The sequence below is a fragment of the Poecilia reticulata genome, chromosome 2 (genome assembly GCF_904066995.2).
Source record: "Poecilia reticulata chromosome 2, P_reticulata-male-v2, whole genome shotgun sequence".
NCBI classification, from domain to species: domain Eukaryota; kingdom Metazoa; phylum Chordata; class Actinopteri; order Cyprinodontiformes; family Poeciliidae; genus Poecilia; species Poecilia reticulata.
The window spans coordinates 26,884,734-26,910,584 of record NC_088831.1 but is presented as its reverse complement, the minus strand read 5'-3'; the positions used below and the strand labels follow the sequence as shown (position 1 = coordinate 26,910,584).

At 40.1% G+C, this 25,851-nt stretch overlaps 1 protein-coding gene across 4 annotated transcripts; it reads right to left on the bottom strand.

Moving 5' to 3' along the window:
- Positions 1 to 115: 115 nt before the first annotated feature.
- Positions 116 to 24,418, bottom strand: dcaf6 (ddb1 and cul4 associated factor 6). Of its 4 annotated transcripts, XM_008435105.3 has the most exons (21): positions 24,030 to 24,418; positions 20,034 to 20,095; positions 16,500 to 16,592; positions 15,467 to 15,652; positions 15,261 to 15,374; positions 13,861 to 13,996; positions 12,976 to 13,187; positions 11,285 to 11,378; positions 9,908 to 10,027; positions 9,378 to 9,728; positions 8,237 to 8,440; positions 6,310 to 6,369; positions 5,002 to 5,191; positions 3,921 to 4,030; positions 3,140 to 3,452; positions 2,970 to 3,011; positions 2,456 to 2,594; positions 2,067 to 2,223; positions 1,879 to 1,967; positions 1,132 to 1,237; positions 116 to 1,052 (listed from the first exon to the last, which is right to left on the bottom strand). In XM_008435105.3, exons 1-21 carry the CDS (start codon positions 24,115 to 24,117, stop codon positions 994 to 996), a joined length of 2,925 nt encoding a protein of 974 aa, XP_008433327.2. In that variant the 5' UTR covers positions 24,118 to 24,418; the 3' UTR covers positions 116 to 993. The 4 variants fall into 4 exon arrangements, with proteins under 4 accessions (XP_008433327.2, XP_008433336.2, XP_008433342.2 ...); XM_008435114.3 differs by lacking the exon at positions 2,970 to 3,011; XM_008435120.3 differs by lacking the exon at positions 8,237 to 8,440 and having other exon boundaries at positions 24,030 to 24,417.
- Positions 24,419 to 25,851: the final 1,433 nt, after the last annotated feature.

The following is a 25,851-nucleotide window of genomic DNA, read 5'->3' as shown; positions in this document are numbered from 1 at the left end:
CTTTACCAGGGATGTCAACAATAATGCAGGCCTCTATCTAATTAAGCTAAATGTTTAAACGAAGTTTGATGCTGATTTTGGACCAAAACAAAACAAAAAAAACTCAAATCACATCTTACAGTTGGGGATACATCTGACTGATGTTACAGCTCTGTTTATTGTGCATTTGGCCATATTAGCTCGATCGGTCACAATAACTTAACGCTCCGTCTCTAGCAAAAAACCTTTTGTAGAGTTTATCAGAGTAAAACTCTTAAACATTTTTTTTTAACCCAAGTCAAATAAGAAAGCAAACAAACACGTTTAATGCATGAAAAATAAATAAAAAGGGCAGCTAAGTGAGAAATACTTCAGCTTTCGATATTTTCCCAGAGACAGAGCCTGCGTTCAGACAACAGCTGCTAAAAAAACAATAACAAAAAAAAAAACAGCAGCTCAGCGGCTGCTCTGTTACCGACCGCCGCGTTCTCGTCGCTGATCACAGTTCTTTCCGTCCAAACTCTACAAAACAACAGATTTAAAGCCTTTTGTATTTTAATTAAAGTCTGTATTCACATGCTTTAAGTGCTGCAGCAGCACGTCAACATTTCATTGCTACAAATTCAAAAAATGTCAAACATTAACACTGATCCAACTCTCGCCTTCGCCAAACAAATAATATTGCACTTTAACATCCTTTCACACCAGCCGCTGTGATTAGCACTCTAGACACACACTTTTATATACCCATACTGGCGTCCTTTTTGCAGTCACACAGGTGTAGTTTATCCTCATACAGAAACATCAGTAAGAAAGTTCTTTAAAAAAGAAAGAAAAAAAAATAACACAAGGGCCTAGAAATAACACTAATATCCAAAAGGAAGTATTCTACTAGTACAAATCTCGGGGGGTTCTTTGCAAGTGCTATACAGCAACAACAAAAGGTGTTTTTTTGTTTTGTTTGTTTTTTTGTTGTTTTTTTTTTTTTTCCATGAAAATAAAATGCCAACTTGGCTACTGCTCTTCCTCGTTTTCCTGACCGGATCCTTCAGACCGATCGCCCTCCAGGCGATCTACAGGAAGAAGAAGAAAAGGAAAAGTTGACACAGGAGAACGAGCGACGCTCCGCGGGTCGTCTGCGATGAGCTTTACCTGATCTGATGTGATTGAGGGACGCCAACATTCGGAGCATGAAGGAGGCCGGGACAGTGATTGTGTTTCTCGTTTCTTCCAGCATCAGCTCGTTGCGGGTTATGACCTTTTCATGAGAAGATAAGAGTGGTTTTAAATATATGAGTTTTATTTTCTGAAACTAGTGGCAGGAGCATTGAACTTTTTAATAATATTCAACATTTTTAGATTTATGTCTGTAAAGAGAGCGTTCTGGAAGTTCTTCCAAAAGTTCAAAGTGATGTCAGCACGCCCAGGGCAGCCATCTTGTTTGACAAGCATTCTTCACCGCTTTTGTTTCTTTGAATTACGATAAACTCAACAACAAAAAAGGTCAAGAGCTTTTTCTTATGAAAATAGTCATAATATTACATAGAATAGAGTTAAAATAATACTAGAATAAAGTCTTAATGTTACCAGAATATGGTCGTAGTAATTTTATGAAAACAAAAAAAACCAACTAATTTTTAGACATTCTTGTGGTGAAACTGCATCCTTAATCTGCTAATATTATGACTGCATTCTTGTAACTAAACAGCAAAAAAAAAAAAAAAAAAAAAAACTAATTCACAGAAGAATTAACTGAAATAAAACAATTTTCTGGAAATATTTCCTGTCATTTATCATTTCTTTTTTTTTTTAGAAAACAGATCAAGAAAACATGACTCAGTGATATTATGTTCAAGCAAAATCGCCCAGCTCTAAGTCACCGTATATAATTTGTTATACCTCCTCAGCAAGCACTCTGTTAAAAGACGAAGACTGCTCCAGTGGTGACCAAATCTTGATGTCATAGTCTATCCCCGAAGAAGCCAAAACTGAAAAAAAAAAAAAACAAAGCATAAAAGTACTAAATTACACGGCTGCATTCCTTTCGTCTCGTTCTGCGCGCCGACCACCACCCTGACTGGACTCACTGGGGTCGTACGGGTGCGGCTGCAGGCAGTTGACCACGTGGTTGTCGGCTTCCAGCAGCATGAGGTGTTCGGCGGTGTGTCTGTCCCAGATGAAAATGTGTCCGCAGTCCGAGCCGCTCATCACGAAGTTGTTGCCCCAGAAACACGACTCCTTTATCTGGACACGAGGGCGAGAAGCACCTCAAACGTCACACAGGAAACCTAAACATTACAGGCGTCTCGAGTCCTTCTGCTGTGAGAGTCGTAAAGACGGATTAGCTTTCGAAAACGGATAAATAACCTTGATTTTCAACATGCGTTGATTGTCTGCGTCGAGATAAAACTAACGGCTTTACCTAACATTTCTGTTCATCAGGTGTGTTGATCGGTTCGACCGGGCCAATGCTTACCATTGTTCTGGAGTTGCGGTGGCCCTTGTAAACCATTTTCACCGACGGTCTCCTGATATTCTGAGTTTCGCTCTCCTCCATCTCTCTTCTCTCCTTTCTCCTGCGAAACAGCTCCTGGATGCGAGCTGCTGCAGAGCGCCTGGCAAGGAAAAGGAAAGAAACCCACGAAAGTTAAATAACTCAAAAACAACATTCGCAAACTCAAGATTTGATTTACTCTAGATGTTTACATCTCGACCACTAGAGTACTTTATAGGATCTTTTGTCATGCATACAGATACGATAAATTCAGCCGTGGTGTTTTTTTATTCATGTCGTTTGTGATTGCATGCAAACACCCCATACTCAGCTCTTTGTATTAATGGCTCGAGTCAAACCAAGTCAAAACAAACAAAACAACAAAAATAAGAGGTTAGCTGAACACTTTGTGGTGCTTGTGGCTTTAGATGCTGTGCAGCAGATCACGCAGCTCCAGTGTTAGCTTGTTTTTAGGTTTCCAGAGCGAGCGTGTTACCTGATCATCCTATCTCCTACTGCAGATCCTCTGGAATTAAATCTACATTCGTTTGAAAACAGTGAGTGTGGAAGCACAAAACTCAAATCAGAAAATCTATCCTTAAAAAGTGCAAAGATGATTTATTTGTTTGTTTATTTTTTGAATCGGGTGGAGCCTCCTTTACGTACCTCTGCCCTTGCCCTCTGAATCTGGCGGGCGGGATGAGGATGGGATCGTCGTCGCTGTCGTCGGAGTCCTGGTTGCTAGGCGCCGGCTGGCTCTGACCCTCCACGCCCTCCTCCCCGGCAGGCTCCGCCCTCCTGCAGTCGCCTGACGGGTCTTCGGAGCCCTCTGGCTGAGTCCTCTCCTGCGGCGGAGACCCCGCGCATTCCCACTCGGCGGGAACCCGAGTCGTGGAGACGCTGAGGGAGCCGGAGGCGTCACGCGGAGACTCTGATGTGGCTGCTGCCAAACCGTGCTGCCCAGAGGACTCGCAGGGAGCTGAGGAGCACAGGAAGTCACACATGGTCCAATTTGTTCTGCAGCAAAATGTGGAATAAATTTGAGGATGTGGAGCCAGCTGAAAGCATTCAGACCAGTCGAGCTTTTTAAGACGTCGCGTCACGACCTTCGGTGTATTTTACTGGTTTCTGATGTGAGAAACCAACAAACTGCATAATTGTGAAGCAACCAGAAAAACAAACAGTGGTTTTTAGAGTGATGTTTTTTTTTTCTTTAGCAATTTCCTTCTTTTTTTTTATTTATTTATTTTTTTTTAAAGTGGCATCCATTTGGCTCTCAGCTTCCTAATTAAATACAACTCTGTGTTTGTTTCGCATAAAATGCCAGAGGAGCCACTGAGGTTTCCGGTTGTGACAAACGGTGACGATGCTCGAGTGGCATCAGAACCTTCGCAAGGCACTGAACACTGTGCAGCTGCGTCCACGATGCTGAAGTTATGTGAATCACCCTGTTCCGACACCGAACTCTCCACTGACAGAGTCTCCTGGCTCTTTGGCGCCACGGCTTCGGACGTTTTGGAGACTCCGCTGCCCATCGAGCTGGACGTGCTGCTGCTCCTGTGGAGAGAAAGTTAAACAATGACCAACTTAAAAACAAAAACTTGTTTTACCATGAAGAAACCGACGAAACGTGGTGAAGGATGGAGTTTTGAGACCGAAAGATACATCTTAACTTAACTCCTATGACCAGAAACAAGTCCGAACTCATTTAAGTAGGAATAAAGTCCAAGTGATCTACAGAGTCAAAGATGCGACATCTTCGAGGTTAAAAAAAAAAAAAAAAAAAGCTGGAATCATCTGGCTTGTTCAAACCCAGAATCAGTTCATTACTGCAAACGGAACGGGTCCAAGAGTCGCATCTCCCTGACTCCTTCTTTATCTCTGAAGGTTTCACTGATTTTAGCAACAATCAGTCAAAATAATCCACAATATGTTCCTGCGAAACATTCTGTATTAAAACTACTGTGGCTGAATGTTGGGTAAAAAAAAAACTGCTCCGTTATGACATATTTGGATTTCTTTATGGTTGACAAAGGAGGAGGAACGCTCTCTATGCTCAACGTCAAAACGGAGACAGACAAGGCAGAAATATTTACAATCATTTAACGAATCCAAAATCTTAGTTTTAGATCAGGGGGAAAAAAAGCCAAAGTGCCGGTGGAGACACTAGCAGATCATGAAGAAGACTTTCAACACTTCCTAATGAGAAACCACAGGTCAGTGCTGCACTGTTTTGGCAAATTATTAAATTAAACTGAGCACATGTTTCTCTAAAAACACAATTCCTTCTTTCAATCAGTTACTTGCTTCGTCTTTTTCATTTAAAACACCGTCAGGGCATCAATGCTGATCTGATTTTAAACACAAACTCTAAAGCTCTCTTGGCACATCGACTCCGTTTGTTACTTATTTTAATCTGATCTTGTATCCGAGTCCTTTATCACGTTAATAAAGTACCGAGCGATTGCCGATGTAGTTTGACGCGACTTAAAGTCTGGACAGAAACCGTTCCTCTGCTCGTCTCTCACCACTCGTCGGTGAAGTCCAGCTTGATGGTGCTGGTGGTGGTTCCCTCTGAGCTGTAGTGCAGGCTGAGGACCGGCTCTGCTGCGCTGGGTCGGGTGCTGGACGGGGTGGGTGTTGGGGTGGGAGTGGGGTTGCTGCTGGTTGCTGCGGTAACCGATTCCTCGGGATTCGAACCCGCAGTCTCAGGTGCTCCTGACGGGAGAAACGAAAAGGAAAGCAACGGCGGTTGAAGTTCTCACGCTTGCAGAATGAGCAGAAGAGCGCTGGAAATGTGTAAAGAAAAACTATTCTGAAAGGTTTTGAGAACATAACCCAGAGAAAACGAAGCAAAAAACAAAAAGGTTCATCAACTATTGGAGAAGAAGGTTTAAATTTAAGAAGAATAAAGTCTGAAAAACAATCTTAGAACTTACAATGCATGTGCAAAGGTGAAGATTTATTACTAGATTATCTAACTCTTAATTATTCAAAAATGTTTCAACTCAGACTGAGTTTGTGCAAAAACAAACTGGAAACTGTTTTTATTTATTTAACATTTCTAAACTGCAGAACTCATCAAAACACATTGTTATTGTGAGCCTATATAAGTGGCACTTTATTAACAGTCAGAGGGCGGCAGCAATAAAAGCAGCCAAATAAGTAAAAGTCATGTTCAGATGTATATTACAGTCATATAAGACATTTAACAGTCACTGTGCTGGTTAGCTTATTACCAGAAATGATTATTTCTCATGAACTCTGCGCTTAACATCTATTTTTATTTGCGGTTGGGGTTTCTGGTGACACCTAGTGGCCAACAGAAGTTCAGACGAGCCAGTTAAATACATTAATTGTGTGTTAGAGGGTCAAATCCTCAAATCAAGACAGAAAGTGTAAAGTAAGGCTGTCATTTACACTGAATCAGCAGCAAACATTACTCTACTACACCTACTAATACATTTGTTTTTATAATAGGTCTGCATCCTTAAATAAAAATATAGTAAAGGAAATGCCTGTCAGTTGTTTAGGTCGTGGTAAGACATAAGGCTGGAGCCCAACTATTAACCCTGACAAACTAATTTGTCAGGAAACGTTTTGAAATGCATCTCTTGCATCTTCGACAGGTTCAAGGAAAAAATCTGCTTCAAAATCCACACATCTCATTCTAGTAATTAAATTCATCTTCCCCCTTTCTGCATGTTAAAAGTCATGTAGGTGTTGGACAAGAGGATGAATAGAGACAGAGCTGAAACGAGACAAACAGGACAGACGCGGTCTGAGACGGAGAGAGAAAGAGAGAGAGAGAACAGAGGAAGGATGGAGAGACGCACCCTGCTGTTCATCCAGAGTCATGGATCCCAGCTGTTTGTTTACCACAGACGAAGGGGAATCTGGAACACAAACCACACAAACTAAACACTTAACAAGGAGTTCAAAGGCGAACGCTCACACGCTCAAGATGCTTAAGCTTCACAAACTTCATTCGAGTTAAACAGAGTTAAACTGTGCGTACGCAGCCACATGTTGGTGCTGTGGCAGATTGTTTTTTACGAAGCACAAAGAGGGAGATGAGCAAACCTGAAAAGAAACAACAAAATCCGAGTCCACATCTGCTAACTGTGCAACTCACAAAAGTATTAATATAACCCTTAAACTTTTTCACATTGGAATGCCCAACTTTAATTAAGTCCCGCCAAAGACTCTCATCTATGTTCAGGTCTGGACTTGGACTGGGCCATTTAAAAAAAAAAAAAAAAGATGCTCTGATCCAACCACTCCGCTCTGGCTCCTGTGCATGTCGACGGCTGAGCGGTGAACACTTTCTAAACTCTTTCACTGCCTCTAATGTGGCTGTAAGGTGACAAAATGTGGAAGGGCTCAAGGGGTGTAAATACTTTTGCGAGCCGCTGAATTATTCATCTTGATAAACATTAGTGGTCTGTATGTACTGCAGTCTGCTGGCTACACAATTATTATTTTCCCCCCCAGCCCCCCCAAAAAAAAAGGTAATTATATCCAGCAAATGTTGGAATAACGACAACATGACAGCTGAGCGAAAGCAAAATGCAGCACCAGGCGTCCAATACACGTCCCAATCAGACACAAAACGTTCGTTTGAACTTTGACCTCGGCTGAGCTGTCAGTCCACCGCAAGACAACTCACTACGCTGACATGATTTTATTTACAGCTGAAATAATTAACCAGATGAATTGATTATTGAAATCATCATCAACTAATTTAGCAATCGATTAGTCGCTAAATCCAAAAAAAGGATCGCATTCAAAAGGCGTAATTATGCCAAAACTGTACAAAAAATACAAACACCTTGGATTTATGATAAACGAAAACCATCATCTAAAAATATATTCTGTCTAGAACTCCTCAAATGGCATAATTTTTTATTTACTCGATTCAAACTCTTAAAACAAATGTAATCTGGACACCTTTTGTTGTCCCGTTATTAATCAGTGAATCCAACAAATAATCACCAGATCTACTGTATTGATTTTAAGAACTGACATCAACTTCAACATGTTGATGTCAGAAATATTTTTTCAGCTACCGATGCTACGAATGACCAAGTGAACAATAAAGAAATGCTGTTATTGCATTTCAGGCAATACTATGCTTATTTTCTTACTTAAAAAAGGAACTGAATCAATTATTTGTACTTTTGATGCATTTATAATATTGTAGAAAATAAGCTCAAGTGGCAAAATGAAAAATCTGCAAAACGTTCCCCTTTTTTCCAGTTAATCAATTAAAAGTCAGAATAACAATGAGCTGTAGTCCAAATTTCATTCAACAAATTTGGTGCTTGAAGTTTCATGTTTGACAGGGACTTTAATTTCATGTTGAAGTGATCAAACCACAGGGAGGGAAGCCAGTAAAGAAGCCAATCATCAACGCATCTTCATCATCAACCGGGGAAACAACCACATGAACCAAAACCAATCAGAGATTCACAACCGCTGGGGCCACTCCAAACAGAGAGTCTGCAGATGAAAACCCAAAGCAACGAGGAAAGGATGGGAGTGAGAGCGTTAGTGGGTGAGGGGAGCGGAGAAGCTGCTGGCGGTTATGGGATTGTAAAAACGCACGGTGCATTAGACGGGGAGGGTGGCGGGGGTTAGTGCTGGGTTCTAGCAAGACCAGGATTTTCTGGAGCCAAAGTGAGTCTGCAAACAAAACATGTCTGCCACGGTTACATGAAGAAGCTCAGACACAGAACTCGACAGGCGTTGCTGCAGGTTAACCTGTATGGGGTTGATTCGGAGCAGCAGAGGCGGCGGCGGAGGAGGAGGAGGAGGCAGCAGCGGCTGAGGTAGCCCTTCGCTCAGAGGCTGCGGAGGAAGTGGAAGCGGTCGCTCGCTGACCCAGTCCCGGGGGGTCGGCCAGCCGAAGCAACCTCTGCAAACGCCTACACACTAAACTTATGGGCAGCCGATGAGGACCGTACTCTGACGGAGAGGCAGAGGGGAGACAGGGACAGTGGATGAGCCATTAGGAGGACAGAGAGGGGAGGAGGAAGAAGAGGAGGAGGAGGAAATAAGCAGAGGGACAAAGAGAGGGACAACAGGATGCTGGAGGAGAAGAAGGTGAAGCTGCTGCTGCTGCTGCTGCTGCTTCTAGAGTGGAGTGGCTCCAAAGCAGACGCTCAAACACACCAGACGCTCAAACACACTCACAGATCCATTATCGCACGTACTGCATTACAGAAGCACTCGCACTCCTTTAAGCCATTACAGTTCGTTACATAACCACAAACTATGATGCATTTTACTGGGAACGGTTCATTAGTTAAATTACAAAAGAAAAAAAAAGTCTGTGTAAGTGTGGTGAGCGTCTTACTCAGCTCCCCTGAATCGACGCTTTGCAGAACGTCGTCTCGCCCCACAGGCAGAGACACGTCTCTTTTTACATTTAAAATTAATCCCCCCCCCCCAAAAAAAAGCTCTTAAATGTTAAATAGCTCAAACTTAGTCAGACTGGACGGATTCTCAACTAGATTTAGGTCTGGACTTTGAATGGACCTCTGGGTTAGTCTAACCCAGAGGTCTCAGAAAGCTGTGCTGAAGCACAGACTGCTACAGGAGACAAGTCTAAGGCCCTGATCTAAACCATTCAGGTCCCGTCAGCTCTGACGAGCTTCTCTTTATCCGCTGAAGAAGAGCATCACAGTATTCATAGTGGAGATGGTGTTTTCCCAACAAACATAAGTAGATTTTCATTTGTTTCCCAAAAAAAAAAAAATGCAAATGAAACACAGTGAGGTTTGTGGCTGTAACAAACTGTGAAACGTTTCAGAGGGTGCGAATATTTCTGCGAGGCTCTGTAAACAGTATGCCTTCACACTGAACTACAGTGACGCCAGTCGGAGTACAACTAAACTCTCACCCGATTGCGCAGGTTCAGAGGTGGGCGTGGCCGTGGGCGTGGCCGTCCCGGTTGTGTCCCCCTGACTCCTTTGCTCCGAGTCAGGGGAGGAGGTAAGAGGAGAAGAAGACGGGGCCGAGCTCTCTACTGAGGACGAGCCTGAAGTAGGAGGCGCAGTGACGGCTGATGACAACCCTGAGGAGGAAGAGGAAGTGGATTTGGACATCGGGGCTTCGGACGTGGCTGCGGTACTGGAAGGGACTTCCAGGGAGTCTGTCTCCGCAGGCCTCTCAGGGGCCCCGGACTCCTGGGTGGAGTCTGCACCCGAGGCGGCAGGAGTGTTTGCCGAGCCCTCGGGCCGGACAGCAGTTCCTGGAAATGAGGCAAACAAATAATATAAACAAGATTAATAACTCAGGAAAGCACACTTACTGAATGAAAGACTAAGCTTCAGACTGAAACACATCACAATTTTGCAGTTTTTGAATTTTTTTTTTTTCATATTATACAACACACTTAAACTAAGAAGGAATTAAAAAGCGAGAGCTCACCTCTGGGTCGAGCCTGAGGTCGGCTTCCTCTGCTGCTCTGAGCTTCGCTGGCCTCTTCAAACCACCGCGACAACATGTCCGACATCCTCTGCATCAGGGACACGTTCGGACTGTGCTCCCCTAAAGCGGGAGAGGAGGGGAATCGTTTCAAAATAACATTTGATTCTGCTCAAATGTTATTTGAGCAGAATCACCTGTATTCTGTGAATACAGGTACATCACAGAAAACGGCTTTCAGACGGGAAAAGCATTTCTCCATCGGCTGCATTGAGCACCAATAGCTTCCCAACATCTGGGGCCCGATCTACCACTACGCCAGGCTCTGCCCCAACCCAGTTCCTGACCTTGACAACGTTGTGTTTGACTGTCCACAGTGAAGCAGGTTTCATGTTGCTGTGGAACGAGAAGGTCCCACCAGGAAGGAGATACCGTGTTTTAAAAACTGACACCATTAGCAGCTTTTCCTTTACAAATGTGTGCAAAACTTTCCCGATATTCAGATTATGTCAAATAAGAAAAAACAAACAAACAAAAAACACTCTTTTGTAATAGCAATGTTTCCATTTAATAAGAAAAGCAATTAGCGTAATTAAGTGTGTTCACGTGGTGAGTTGTCATGGACGGATGTAAATGCTTCCATATATATATATATATATATATATATATATATATATAGAGATATTTCAGCCACAACACCAGAGAAAATCAGAGATAATAATTGAGAGCGGCTACTGAAATATGCAGAGTTTTGTGGAAATCATAGTTTGCGATTTCACAGAAGAGCTATGGAGCAACAACAAAAACCAAACACGATTTATACCAGGAGACTGATGGTGACAAAAAGCAGATAATAAAAGATGCAACAAGCTAAGTGACTATTTCTTGATTTAATAAATTCAAGGTACTGAGCTAAAAACAATTATATTTCTGACAAAAAAAAAAAAAAAAAATTTTGTTGCCCTGGTTGCTAAAGAACGCTATTCATGCACAACAGCAAATCATTGTACAGGTTCATGTTATTTGCATCACATCTTGATGGAAAGCTACTCTGGTTGCTCAACTTGTTTGATTATCGTGCTGAATTATTTTATCATGTAAAGTGTCATAACTGTATATTTATGTTATGTTTATGTTATAAATGTCATATTAAATGTGCATAACTGTTGTTTTGCAACGTGAACTCCAGGAAGTGTAGCCATTGTTAAGGTAATAGCTAATGAGGATCTATTAGACAATCGTCTGGGTTTATTGGGGATTGTTGCTCGAGACCCAGAAGATGAAAGTGTGAATGAAAACATTTGGGCAGGCTTTTGGCGCTCTCTCCCAAAATGCGAGAGGTCTGCTTTAAACGAGGAGCAGAACAACCCGTGATCTTACCATCTCTTTCTCTTTCGCTCTCTGGACGGGCTCGGGGTCCGGTGTCGGACCAGTCCCCCCGCAGCCGGAGCCGCTTCACCGGAGGCTGCCTCAGCTGTGGAAACACGCACGCAGCCAAAGATTAGCGGTTTGTTAGTCAAAGCACAGTCAAAAATAACTCTGCTGCCAAAGCAAAACACTGCCCGTCTCTGTCGGCGTCCCCCTCTCCCACCCCTCTGGCAGCACAACTAAGGCTGCCCCTTTTTTTTTTTTCCAGTCCCTCGGATGCTTTGCGGTACGACAGGCCGAGAGCCAGAAATAGAAAGTCAAGGTCTTAGTGGGGGGGGGGACTTTCGGCTGCTTCGCACAGGAAATGTCATCAGGGTCCTGACAGGTGGCGAGAAGCAGCGCGGACGGGACGAGACAGGAGGAGGAAATGAGAAAGAAAAAGACCAGGGACTAAATGAGGTCAGAGGTGGAGGAGAAAGACAGATAAGAGAGGCGTCTGCGCCCCCCCGTCCCCGCCGTACGCCTCAGCTCAGGCTATTTCAGTGGGTTGAGGAACGCCGTCTGCGTCGGCCGCTGTATTTGGAAAGGAATGTGTGAGTGTGTGCACCTCGACACAGCTGAAACCCAGGCACCATGATCAGGCACATTTAGACGAACAACCGCAGCACAGATTTCCTCACTGGTTGTCACAGTTTCATACCAACATCACACAGTGGGAAAGAAATGATCCTCGGTGCTCTTCCAATTCTTCGCTGCAAGCTCAAAAAAATGCGACTCTTTTTTTTCCCCCCAACCAATAAACCCTCCGTACCTGAGCACTAACAGGAGGGACCGACACTCTTCGGTGAGGAAGTTGCTACCAGGGGAAGAAGGTTCAAATAATATGCAAATAGCCGTTTAAATATGAAGAGAGAGGAAGGAAGGAAGTTATTTTAAAAAGCGAAACTATTTTCCGCAGGTTGAGACACGTTTATTCAAGCTGTGAGATCGAGCCAGACTTCCAGGAGATAAGTGTGAATAAGTTCCAGCAAGAACGATGCTTTTGTTCCATCCGTATGGCGTCTGTGAGGGAAAGTGCTACATTTTATGTGCTGCATCGTACTGCCGCTTTAGTAACCCTGAACTCTTCTCTCAAACAAATCGTCTGACCTGATGAAATCTGAGGCGTCTGAATGGGATAAAATCAACAGAAAAAAAGTTTTACAGTAACCAAAGACTAGAAATCGATGATGACACTTTGATGACTTAACTGGAAATAAGTATGCATACTTGCTCTTGTGTAAACCTGATGGATGGATAAACAGATGGACGAAAGGGCAGACAGACAGTCTGACGGAAACAAAGTTTAAATGACTGATTAGGAAAAATTATCTGGAATTTTAAATATTTTTTTCCATACTTAGTTTTCATTTTCAGTACTTATACAGAACTTGAAAATGCCTAACTTCCATGCTTTTCCAGACTGTGTAGGAACCATGGAGAATCGTTCTATAAAGCCACAACATAAAAAGCTTTCCTGACAGAAATAGATGATGCAACAAAAAAAAAAAAGGAAAATTTCCCTGTAAGAAATGAACACTACATTCAGATGCTGCTGTGTAAAAGAAGACCACAAAATGTTCCTAGCATGTTTCTAACAGAGTGTTGAAAAGAAGGAAAAAACAAAACAACAAAAGCTACAAAGCATCGCAGTGTGGCCTCACCTCTTCCCTCCTCTCCTCCGACGGGCCCTTGAGCTCTCGGGCCTGGTCATCTTTGGGGTTGAAAAGGTAGATGTAATCTGAGGAGTAGCTGACTAGCACCTCTTGACCGTCCCCGCTGTAGCACAGAGACGTCACCCTGCACGACTTGTTGGACAGGTGGGAAGGTACGAAGCGCACACACATGCCCGTCGTTCCCCGGCCCATGTAGTTACCTGGGTAAGAAGGGAAGATATATTGAAGACGAGACCATCCGTTTAATTAGTCCAAGTAATCAGATGTGAAATAGCAGCTTAGAGTTTGATTGCCTTCATTTTTCCCCCACATGTATTACTCAACAAGCATTACTCAAACAATGCAGAGACAGACTTTATTAGTCTGAAAACCACAGGAGAAGAGCAGCTTTGGCACTTAAAATCCAAATAAGCTGCAGCTTACCACACACCAATACATTTGTACATCTTTGAAAAGCAGAAGTGGAGCCTACTGCACAACCAACAAGGATGCAGTAAGTGATTTCTGTATGGTAAGTCAACAACAAAACACTTATCTTTTCCAGCAGCCATTGTATAGCGCATGCAGCAGTAAAGCCAGCTGACCAAATATGCTGGTGCTCCACTTGTGTTGCTAGGTGACGAGCTGGGCTTTGCTGGGGTTGGTAGGTTACCGTAAAATCTAACTTAACAGTTGTTGTTGTTTTTTTTTAATGCCTCATTTTCCAGAGACCATAAAACATTAACTTACTGCCACAAAATGGCTGAGCGTTTCTGCGTTCAGAAACAGTCGAGACCCAAATGGAAGCACAAACTGTGAACTTACATAATATGTTACCTTTAAATCTTACTGAAATCAACATAAACACAAAGAATCGAAACAGGGGCAGTTTACCTGTGGCTCTGGTTCCCAGCATGCGTCTGTCATAGATTCGCACTGAGCTGTCTGAGCAGCCCACAGCCAGGTAGTACGGCACCAGAGGTGAGATGGATATGGAGGTCGCCGCTCTTCGACAGTTAATCAGAATGTCCTGGGATCAAAGCAAACGCCACAAGGTGAAGCTCAGAACGATATAAACTGGTAATCTGTTCAATAAAGCTTACGATCCAAAATATTAAAAAAACATGGAATTAAAAATATAAATACACATCCAGAGTCTCACTCCCTGCAGAGCCTGCTGCAGGCAGGAAGTGAGACTGGCTTGCAGGTACAGCAGAGGAATAAACCTACACTTAAATGGATTCCACTTATAAGCTTTTGTAAGAAAAAGAAAAAAGCATAGATGACCAACTTGTGATAATTTCTTTTCAGCTGATGTGTTTAAACTGGAACAAGATTTTATAAAACCGGAAGAGCGACCTTGTAGTGCTTTAATGTAGCCACAAATACACATTTCTAAAAGTTAAAAAGCTAGACAAATTCACTGTCTTATAACTAAAGCAAAGAAATATGTAGATAAGGGCCGTTTTCTTTTTTTTTTTTTGGTAAAGCTGCACAACATATCAAAGCAGAGCATCAGTGTTTGCAAAATGTATGTTATAAAGGACTGGTTAGAGGGCAGCAATTGTTGGTTAATATCAAAGAGAACAGGAGAAAAGTAAACATGTTTGCACAGACTAAATTACAAAAGCTACAATGAAATAATCAGCATGCTAATTTGTGCAAAGCATCACGATACATAATTTTTTTTTTAAATGTGAAGTGGTTCATTTTCCAAAATTTTAATTTCCAACGTCTGCTTTCAGCTTATCCATAACGTCTCCAGACTGGGATAAATCTCAAAGTAAAGCATCTAAAAAATATCAAGGTTGGTAAGTGTGATCGTTTTTACATTTCGGAGTCGTTTTTCTGGTAATGTGGAACGGAAAAAACGTCAGATAAACATGGCTGAACGTCTTTTGAAAGACTGGACTTCACTACGCAAGTCGAGCTAATCGAGCCAACATGACGCTTGGTTGTTTGTCCTCCTTCAGATTAGTCACCGACGGATCTCCTCTCATAAGGAACAGCAGCAAGGCAACGACGACGCCACCTGGTAAAACTATTCAAGCAGTTTTAAGGTCACGGGTTCTGATCTGAAGAACGAAACATGAGACAACAGCCACGCAAAGGTTTCTGCATCCCAGGCAGCCTGGACTGAAGTCAAGAAAACAGTTTGCCGAAGTGCTTCGGAAAGAAGCAACAGCGCCACAAGGCTGACCTCCGACACTACGAGGACTTAGTAAACGCTCACTTATTTATGTAACTTTCTACTGATATTACTAGAACTAAAACCAGCCCGGTTGCCAGCGTACATCTTTGCAGTCTTCTTTAGTGCAGCTGGTTTTTGTGCGAAGGTCAAACCACCGCACTGTGCCGTCCTCCCCACACGACAGGAATGTGTAGGGATCATTTGGTACAGTCATAATCTGAGAGGAATAAAATAAAACAAAGTCAGAGCAGAGGTCGTTATGGTAATGTGGCATTTTATTGTCGGCGGAGCCGCGTCTCCGTTGGGCACCTCGTAAGCCGTGCCGTAGTGGCAGGTGAACTGACACTGCCTGTTGAACTCGGGACTCTTCTCGGTGTGGGTGTAGAAGATGATGCCGTCTCCGGAGCAGGAGACGATTTCCTGATCGTTTGTGTGAGGCATGAACTTCGCACTGAAGATGTTCGCTCGATGGCCGGAGCGGATCGACTTCTTCACCTGAAGACGGGGAAATACCAGAGGACATTTATGGTGAATTTGTGGTACCTAAAGCTCCTGTTCAGCTTAAACTTTCAATTTTTTTTTTTTAGATACACACGCAGTACTTAATTGTTTCTAAATATTATTTTAGCAATGTTTAACTGTCTGCATATTGCAGCCTTTTATTCCAAAGGAGATTGATGTTTGCATGCGCTGTAGAGAGACTTCTTTTTCTTACTGTCTGACATTAAATCAGAGTAAATATTGTCTACGTTAGAGCATTTTGCTAAATAAGATTGAATCATCTAAACCTTTCTCAAATTCAGAAGCTTATATCCTTTTCCTTAGCACAGTCACGTTCGACAAATTTGAATATTCACTCCGATGAGGCTTGCTTGTTTGTCACATTAAAAGTGTATTTTAAAAAATAACCTTTACACAGGTACTGTCCACAGACCCACATTTCTCTTTTAAAAAATATTTTTTATTGGTCTAATATAATATCCTAATCTTAAATGTCATGTTTTCATTTGCTGTAAGAGGAAAGTCGTCATGATTAGCAGAAATAACGACGATTACCGCTCACCTCAGCACCAATCGTAAACTATTGAAACGGTAAAACGAAACATACCAGAAAATCTAACAGGTTTGTTTGTTTCTTCAGTGCCGCATCATATTTTAGAATTTAAATATGTTTTATATTCCTGTTGCAATAACTTGCTCACATGAGCTGCATTTGATGAGCTCCAACAGCAAAGTAAGTAAGTTGTGTGAAAAGTAGTGAGACGTAGCGCCCCCTTTTTGAGGTTCAATTTGTCTCCGATTGTTTCCGTAACAGTGGAAAACTTCACAAGTTACGACCAACCTTCTTGTTGTACGGGTTAGTGATGACCAGAAAGGTGTCGTCTGACCCCGACAGGATGTATTCGCCTGTGTCGTTCCAGGATATTGTGTTGACCTGAGAGGAGATGAAGGAAGAAAGTGTTTAGAGGGCTGACAGAAAACCAATTGGGAAACTTGATGACCGCATTCTGGCAAAAGGAGACAAGACTCAAAACCGTAGACAGAGACTAATTACATTTCTTTATCATCTTAAAGATATTTTTGTTTCTCGTTTTCTTGTTTGAACCAAATAACCGTCCGCTTAGTTGTGTGGACAGCCACAAATATCAAATTTAAATTTTACAAATTGAATTTAGTTGGTATAAATATCCACAATGATCTTTAAATAAAAACAACATGCAAGGAAACACAGCAGCGCCTCAAATCTGACAATTAATTACACTTTTGTGTTTCACAAATGAACAAAAGAGAAGAAAATGTAACCATTTAACATGTCTGATTTTGCACACTAAGCAAACAGATTTCGATGGGGATGATGAAATATGTGGAAGAAAACACTTAAAATAAGTTAGTTATTTCCTCTTATCTGTATGAAAATCAAAATACCAATCATAAATGATGACACAGCCAAAAATGTTTACACACCCCTTAGTCCACTTTATTAGTCCAAAAGGAGATTTATTTTAAACTTAAAAAAGATCATTTTAAACCAAACAGGGCAAAAAAAATAAAAATCTACCCTTTTAAATAAAAGAAAGATGAAGTTCTAAATCAAATTCAGCTTCTACATTTTCACTCAAATCCTTGATTTATACTTGTGTTTTGCTCATATTTAGCTGAACACCAACAATAATTGAGCAGCGATTTACTCCCAGGTTCTACGTTCCCAGCAGCAGAAACAGAACAAAGCGTCAAGCTCGGCTTGTTTTCTGTGTGTTTGTGGATCAATATTTCATTACGACCCACAGCCTCGTTCGGCGCTCCGTCGTGACAGAGCGGCTCGCTGCAATCAGTGAGATCACTCCGGGCTCAGAGCTGCGCTGCAAAACAAAACCCACACCTCTGCAGCGGTCGACGCTTCAAACTCGCTGATGAGTAGAAATGAGCCGATTCCAGTGAAAAATCAAGGGTTTCGTTTATTATGACGGGTTTTTTTTAATTATTATTATTTAAAAACACGGCATTGACTATTTTTTATTGCCCGAGTGTTCACTGGGAATCTCCTGTAAATCAGTTTCTGTCGCTGATGATGAATTAAAATTACTTTGCATGTTTTCTTCCTGTTTTGTTGTGTTTGAGCGTCTTAAACCATCATCTGGTTTCCTGTTTTCCAGTCCACAAATAATAAAAATAAAAATCCACCTCAAAGTGGAGGAGGAGCTGGTTTTAGCAGAAAAACATGTTTTTTTTGTCAAAACTCTTAATGAAACCTATTTTTGCACATTTCATTTCTTTCTCCGTGTCGAACTTTAATTGGCTGATATTTTCATTTCTCCATCAATTTCAAACACGGAGAGGACAAACACTGACTTCTTATTTTACCTGTAAATAGAATCATGTTGCTCGAGGCCAAAAGCACCAAAACATACGACACTGCTCTTAATAAAATGAGAAGAAAATCTGATCATGAAGCAACTCCTGCTAAAAAGGCTCACTGAAAGACAGCGCAGTTTATGGAAGTATCTTTTCTTTGCCAGTAATTAAAGCAGCTACCAAATATTCATCTCATCCAATAGCCTCTGTTTATAACAAAGCTGCATAAAGAGTCATTTTGCAAAAAAATTAAAATTCCTAACTAACTTTTGTGTCACATTTCCGCGCCACATTTAAAGTAATATTCCCGTGTTTCCTTGAAAAAACTCAAATCTAAAGGAGAGAAAATCCCAGAGCCCAAAAACTTCATTTGGTCCCATTACTGAATGCACATCGTCTCGCTCAGCATATGTTCTGATTCAACACATTTAAAGGAACAGCAACACCACAGATTGCGACTGCCTACACTCCTATATTTAGACAGACCGGATTTGTCAAATAAAAAAGGCTATATAAGTAGTAATATATACTACATGCTCCTATGACTTCAGTAATCCTGGGTGTTTGTGTGATAAATGACCAAACGAGAAGCAGATGGCGTGGTCAAAAGAGGGTTAATGACTGGTTTGGCTTCATCTCTGCAATATTAAAGACTTGTGCATTTAATCAGATGGATTAACTGGAACCGTTAATCCATTTGATTAAATGTTTCAGTTAGTCAAAAAGAGAAACCTCTTTAAATAAAAACATATTAATTAACCTTTAAGCTACATAAAAAAACAGCTATAATTATATTTTTAAATGTTTTTTTCTTGAATATTTTTTATTAAATGATCCTCTAAAAATGCTGCATGTCACACTGGAAGGTTAAACTCCCTCGAGTCTAAACTCTGCTAGCAGTTTTCCTTCCATAATCCTCCATATTCCTATAAAATGTGACCAGCCACACTGTCCCTGCAGAAGACTACCGTCCCCACAGCATGATGCTGCCACCACCATGTTTGTAATGTAGTGTTAATTTCCACAAGATGCAGTTCTTTGCATACGAGCCAAAAGTTTCCTGTACAACCAAAGAGCCATTTCTGCCCTCAGTCCAGCTGAATTAAAAAAAATAAAAAATTAGAGTCGTGGACGTTGCCTAATCTGTTGTCAAAAGACAATCTGAAATATTTAAGTAAATGTCTACAATAGGAAATTTGTGGTTGTTTTTAGAGGATTACAGTTTTTTTTTTTAGGTTTTTAAAGAAAGAAAAACATAAATCACTTACAAAAAGCACCTAGTTTCCAAAGAATTGAGGAAAAAATATATAACAAATATTACTGATACTTGTGTCATTCTTTTGTGAAAATTTAATGCAGGACTTATTCCATGCAAAAAAAAACTAATAAAAACTGCTGAAATCTGCATTTGTCATATCTATATATATTATCTATATTTTTCTGCATTGTTTCAGGCAAAATAAGAGCTACTTGCGGCACTGGAGCCACGATTTAAGAGAATCTGAAAAGAGGGATGAATGCAAATGCAGACCTCAGCTTTTAGATTTCTTTAAAAAAAACAAACAAACTTGAAAATCATCCGTCATTCAGTATTTTGTGTTTTGTAAATATTAAATACAATGAAATTTGAGATGCAATGTGGAAACTTTCAAAGAATATGCTCACTTTTAAGACAACGTATACAACCTGACAATGCAAAGAACAAACCAAAAAAAAAAGAACAAGCTAAAGGTTAAAAAAAGAAAAGTAAAAATACATTTTAAAAAAGGTAGGCAGCTCTGTTAGGTCGTGCGAGTGTTGCTGCGGTGTTTTGGTCGGGCTGAAGTCCTGCCTGATGGCGTCACGAGACGCTGTGTGACTGATCCGTCAGCTTCAGGTTTCCTGCAGGCATCAACCACCTGACCTGCAGCCAGAGCTCCGCTCGGGTTTACATACCGACCGAGGGGAAAACAACATGCTGTGCGGTTTTCGTCAAGACAAAATAAACTCATAAAAACGGACTCAGAAATGCAAGAACACTTACACAACCATCGTGGACGTTGAGAGTCGCTTCTAGTTTCAGCCTCTGGACAAATTCTCTCCTACCTGCAGAAAAGACAAAAACGCTTTTAGAACCTACTGACATTCATTCGAGTCGGGAACACTTTGACACGTTTAATGTTTGCAATAAATCAGAGTGGAGTGCACTGGATTATTATTCTTGTTTGCAGAAATACTGCTGCTGCAGAACGAGAGCGAGAAAGCAGAGGGAGGACGGTGTGATCTCAGTTCTCGGTTTAAAAGCCGAGTTCTGTCTGGATCCGAGGAAGCCGCCACGTTCCCGAGATCAGTCTGGGGACGTCGGCTTTGGACTTTGAGTTTAAGCTGCGAAATTCTGCGGCTGCCGTTTGCTCAGACGGAAAACTGGACCTGCATCGACGGGTTTAAAATTCAGGAATCCGGGCGACGTGGAGAGGCATGTCACATGTGAAGGTGCTGAAAACGTTGCCATGTTGGAGACGCCAGAATGTCCAACGGCATTTATTATTATAAAGACTGACAAATTCTGAAATTCACACAAAAATAGGTATTTGTTCATAATTTAAAAAAAAAACGGTTGTATTCTGAGTTAGTTGAGAGTAAAAAGTATGTATTGTTCAAAATACTTATTGTTCCTCTAATTGCAAGGATGACATAATGATTAATAATTTTCCTATTTTCTTTCTTCCCCATTGTTAACTATTTTCTGTGAGCTTTAACTTCTCAGCCAGTAAAAACTTACATCTGGCTTTAAAGGGAAGTTGCCCTCTAGTATTGCTGGACGATAAATAGTCGTCGAAGTAATTAAGATAAACAATAATATTGTTGTTTTGATATCATTTTCAAGTAGTATAATAGTAATGGCATAATAATGCAAGTATGCATTCTCAAAGCTCAATAAACTTTTCATTTTTGATGAACATTTAACACTGAAACTGGAAGACATTTTAAGTCTTTGTAAACACAACTGCTGTTCGCAAAAGGACCTGGTAGAGACTAATGCACCAAAATAAATAAATAAAAATAAATAAATCATGCAAATGAGAATTATCAACCTCATTTTCATTTATCATGCGGTTAATTAATTTCCTTCTTATTTCGACAGACTTTGAGTCTCCAAATGCTGAAATTATTGTTGGGATTTTTACTTCTAATATTTTTTCCCCATCAACTGTTGGTCATACGAGATTAGCCATAAATATCAATACATTTAGAAATATTGATAAATGCTGTTACTGTGTGGCGTTTAGCGATAGAATTGCACCATTTAATGTAATTGCTGTCCTGAAAAATTTTAATTTACTCTCTTGGCTTTTCTTTTATTTTGTTTTTAAGAAAATTTGGCTTGTTAACAACAGAGACATGTAGTCAGGCATACAAGCAATTGTAAAAAAAAAAACAGACTGACATTGATTTTTAAACTCTTTTTATCAGGATTTTTATCATTATCATGAAATACGCTACAAAATACTGACATTTAAGTCTATATATAACCCGTCCCTAGTGTCCACATATATTTTGGACATATACAGTGAGGTTGGATGGTTCTGGAAATATCATATGCCAACAGAAATTGCATTCAAGCAGACTGCAAATTTAAGTTTATCCCAGTCATTAGTATAAAAACAAAACAAAAAAAACTTTTTAACTTAGTGGAGGTGAAGAAAATGAGCAAATAAACCTGCTCATAGAAGCATTTGTTATGAATTTACTCCCTTTCTTACATCAAACAATCCATTTGGTTGAAATCACAAAAGAACCAACTCAAATCCCACCGTATTTTCAGCTTCGCAGCTTATCTCCCCGCTTCACCTCCTGATGCGCCGTTCTTAACACTAAATATATCTGATAAGAGGTGTGACCCACACATCCCTGCATGCATCCTCGCGTGCACAGACCCGGCTCTGACTTTATCTCGGATGGGCTAAATACGGCGCTGACTAAACCTCTGAGGCACCAGCTCCACCTCAACAGGCTCATATCTCCGCACTCAGGCCTCCGACTGAACGGTTTGACACAACAAGTCCTGGAGATCGACTGCTTCTCCCAACGGCAGCCATCTTTACTGATTGGTTTATCTGCGCTGCTCAATACCAACCAAAGCACGAGCGTGCAAATGATGCTGTGATGGACTCAAAGGACCTAAAGCTGGAATTTCAATCAAGATTAACCGTGTTCAGCAGCTGACTTTACATGTTTTAATCCTTAATGTGGATATGATAGAGGAATACGAGTAAAAGACAAACTTCTAACGTTAGATTACCCAAAAGCTTAGCAGGTGAGGCTTTAATTCAGCAGCAGAAAAATTGTCTTCTCAAACCTTTTTTTTATTATTTTATGTGCACAAGAAGCTCTAGAAGAGTCAAAATAGAGATATTAGTGAGGACTGATCTGGTTCAACATACAGCACAGAGAAAATGCCAAAAACTGTTAAACTTCCAATACAGGCAGACAGAAATGGAAATCTATTATGTTATCTTCTGGGTTTTTTTCCCCATTTTAAAATTCTTTTCAAATGCAGAAGAAACACAATAAATGGTTACATTTTAAATAATTTTAGGCTGTAGACTAAAACAGTTTGACATTTTCTTTAACATAGGAGTTGGCTATTCTAAAACTTTTATCAAAATCTAATAAAGCAATAAACCATCAGGTTACAGAAGCATAAAGTTTCAGTCTTTCTGGAAGTCTTTTTTTTTTCCTGTCTGCATCCTAAATCAAATTAAACAATGTTCTATAAGATTCGTTTCACTAATGTAATCTGCCTGCTCCGGTTTCCAGTACTTTCCGAAACTATTACTGTATAACTTTCCAAATGATAGCTCCAACAATCTTGAAGGCACAATTTACTACCTTAGATTTACCATTAAATTTATTTTATTATTCTCCTTTTTAACAAAACCTAAAAATGGAAATAGATAAGCTGGTTGCTTTATGCTTTGTATATACTTTAACTGAAAAATGCATGTAATACTTCTTTTTTAACTATTGTTTAACTAATTTTAGTTTTGCTTTACTTTGAACCTTTAAATATTTCCCAGTTCCGCAAAAGTTACATTTTTGAATGTCTGTGATATAATTTATATTCTTCTCTTTCCCTGTTCATTCTTGTAAATTACAGGATTTAAATTAGTTTTTTATCTTTTTAGCTGTCAGGAGAACTGAGTAAGGCTGCCCTTCCCCCACCTGTTGCTACAGAAAGAAATTTTAAGATTTTAATTCCCAATTAGAAAAAAAAAACATTTTTGAAAAGTGTATAAAATATTCTCATTATTCTAGTGCAGATTTGTCAAAACAAGCCCAGATTTTTATACTGGTTCTGGATGTTTCAGTTGTTTTGCTATTTGTAAGATATGTTTAATATTTGAAGGAGATCTGTAATGGCAATATAAATCAAATCTGCTTAACACACAAACTACATTTTTATCTAATTTTTAATCAACAAATTAAAATGTTTTTGTTGTTTTTGTTTGTCTTGGTAAGATGCCTTTGGAGGGTTTCTACAAATCGTTTTCCACATAATCCGCGATACATTTCTCACACAAAACAAGTTTAAGTTCTGTTAAAACACAAGGACAACTAATTTTCATAATAAAGTCCAACATTTGAGTGCTGAAATACTCCAGAGATCTGACATAGATGTTTACTTTATGTCTCAAGCTGTTAATTGTCCGTGATCATGAAAGTAGATCATCCCAGAGTACTGTAATATCACCAATCTGTTGCCTGGCACATAGATACTGTGTTATGGATTAAATATATACTGTAATCTGAAGTGCTAAATGATCTGGAAATCGGCAAACATCCAGCTTTAACCTCAATAAAGTGGCTAAATTGTTGTGTTAGATAGCAGAATAAGATCCCGGTTAATACACAGCTTAATTTGATTTGAGGAACAGCAAAACTCTACAGCTTCCGATTCAGCTAAAAACAAACAAATCAACACACGTCCTGTCACATATGTCAGCGTTAGCATAGCGACTTGGTGTTTGGTTCTTACCTAAATAGCTGGTTCTGATGGAGTTAGGCTCCCCGTATCCAATCAGACGTTTATTAACATCCCAAACCAGGTTCCCAGTGCAGGACATTGCGACCAAGTGGGTTTGTTTTTAGCTGACAATAACATCTAAACTAAGCTAACCCTTCCCCGGACGGCGTCGCCTTTTGTCGGATTTCCATCCACTTCGGTCCCTTTCTGTCGGGACGGTGCTAGCTGGATGTGGCGCTCAGCATCGCCGTGGGGGGAAAGTCGCCCCAGTCCGATCCCCGCCGTCAGTCCCTCAGAGTCCACACGGTCCGTGTCTCTGCTCTACGGAATCCAAACTCTCTGTCTTTCTAGCCTAGCCTGGTTTATTTCTTTCTGCGGATAGCGGTCAGCTGGATCAAAACAACGCGAGAAAGTGCGTGCTTTTGACAAAGAAGGCAGGTGCGTTCGTTCTCATACGCCTGGAAGAAATGGCTGTCAGAGTCAACTACATTGGTCAAGATTGTGTGTAAAAAAAATTAAAAAATGACGCTCACAGGGTAAAGCTATTATTATTATTATTATTATTATTATTATTATTATTATTATTATTATTATTATTATTATTATTATTATTGTTAGTTCTTCCTTCCTTATGCTAACTGGGTAATATTATTCATATTCTGTATTCTTACTTGAACCATTCACATCTGGATATTATGGATATTTTTCTTTATGAATAAAAATTAAAGACATGTAAATAATGTTATATTACCACCAAATAATGCAAATACAAGTTCAGCTTCATCTTAAAAAATAATTTAATAAGAATATAAGAATCATTTGAATATTTTTAGAAATTCTAAATGTACTTTACTGACACACTTTTGAGCACCATATTAATTCTGCACCGTCTTAATTCATCATTTTAAAATGTCCACACCACTGCTAAGTTGTTTGTTTTATATATTTTTATTTTCATATTTACAGCTAAATACATACAACTTGAGCTGCTCCAGATTTCCTCCTTTTACAATAAAAAATATTTTACAATATTTTTTTCAAAATCCAAATCCTAAGTGTAATGTGGATTTGTGTTCAGACAGTTTACTCTGATCACCCTAAATAAAATTCAGTTCAACAGAAAGATACATTTCCACACAACAGGGAATATAGTTCAACTGTGTGCAGTAATCTCAAAATACAATATACAGAAGCAATATAGGATATGGAACAAATGTAAATAGGATTAATCAGAAAAGCATCTTGGAAATCCATTGAAATTGAAGAGGAGAAGCAGAGATCCTCAGCTGACCCAGCAAAATCTGCTCAGTGCAGAAATGTGAGTCTAAAATGAAGAAGAAACAAAAAGCTTGCATCTTCTTCAATAAATTGTCACAGTAAGCACATGATGACAACTTTTTACTGTTAGGATCCTTTTTGTGCCTTGCTGTTTTAATTGCAGTGAAAATTAGCTCTAAAGTTTTGAATTTGGCGGCTGATTATATAAATATACCAAACCAAACCAAACCTTTTAAGATTATTATTTATGAAAAAATAATGGAAAATATGCATACTTTACCTTCTACTTGAAAAAAAAAAGTAGTAGTTTGTGTTTTCTATCACACAAAATAAAGACAAATGCTCATAGGTTTAGGGTGTTATGTAGCAAAACATGAAAAAGTTCAAGAAATATAAAGAAAATTTCCGGGTGCTGTAATTCTTTTGATGAGTATATGTTTCCGCCTTTCTGGTACATTATGGAAACAAAAACAAACAACCTCGATAGTAAACCAATTATCGCAGAGCTGTCACCGTCTGGACCAATGAGAACCGTGCAGCTGTGTAACCCCGCCCA

Bases quoted from the DNA above. Each gene is read 5' to 3' on its own strand.
- dcaf6 (XM_008435105.3), bottom strand. From the start codon at position 24,117: ATGTCCTGCACTGGGAACCTGGTTTGGGATGTTAATAAACGTCTGATT. The intron at 10,028-11,284 runs GTAAGATCACGG...CTCCCGCTTTAG, and splicing joins GAGCGAAAGAGAAAGAGATG to GGGAGCACAGTCCGAACGTG. The intron at 5,192-6,309 runs GTGCGTCTCTCC...TTCTCCCGTCAG, and splicing joins GACTCTGGATGAACAGCAGG to GAGCACCTGAGACTGCGGGT.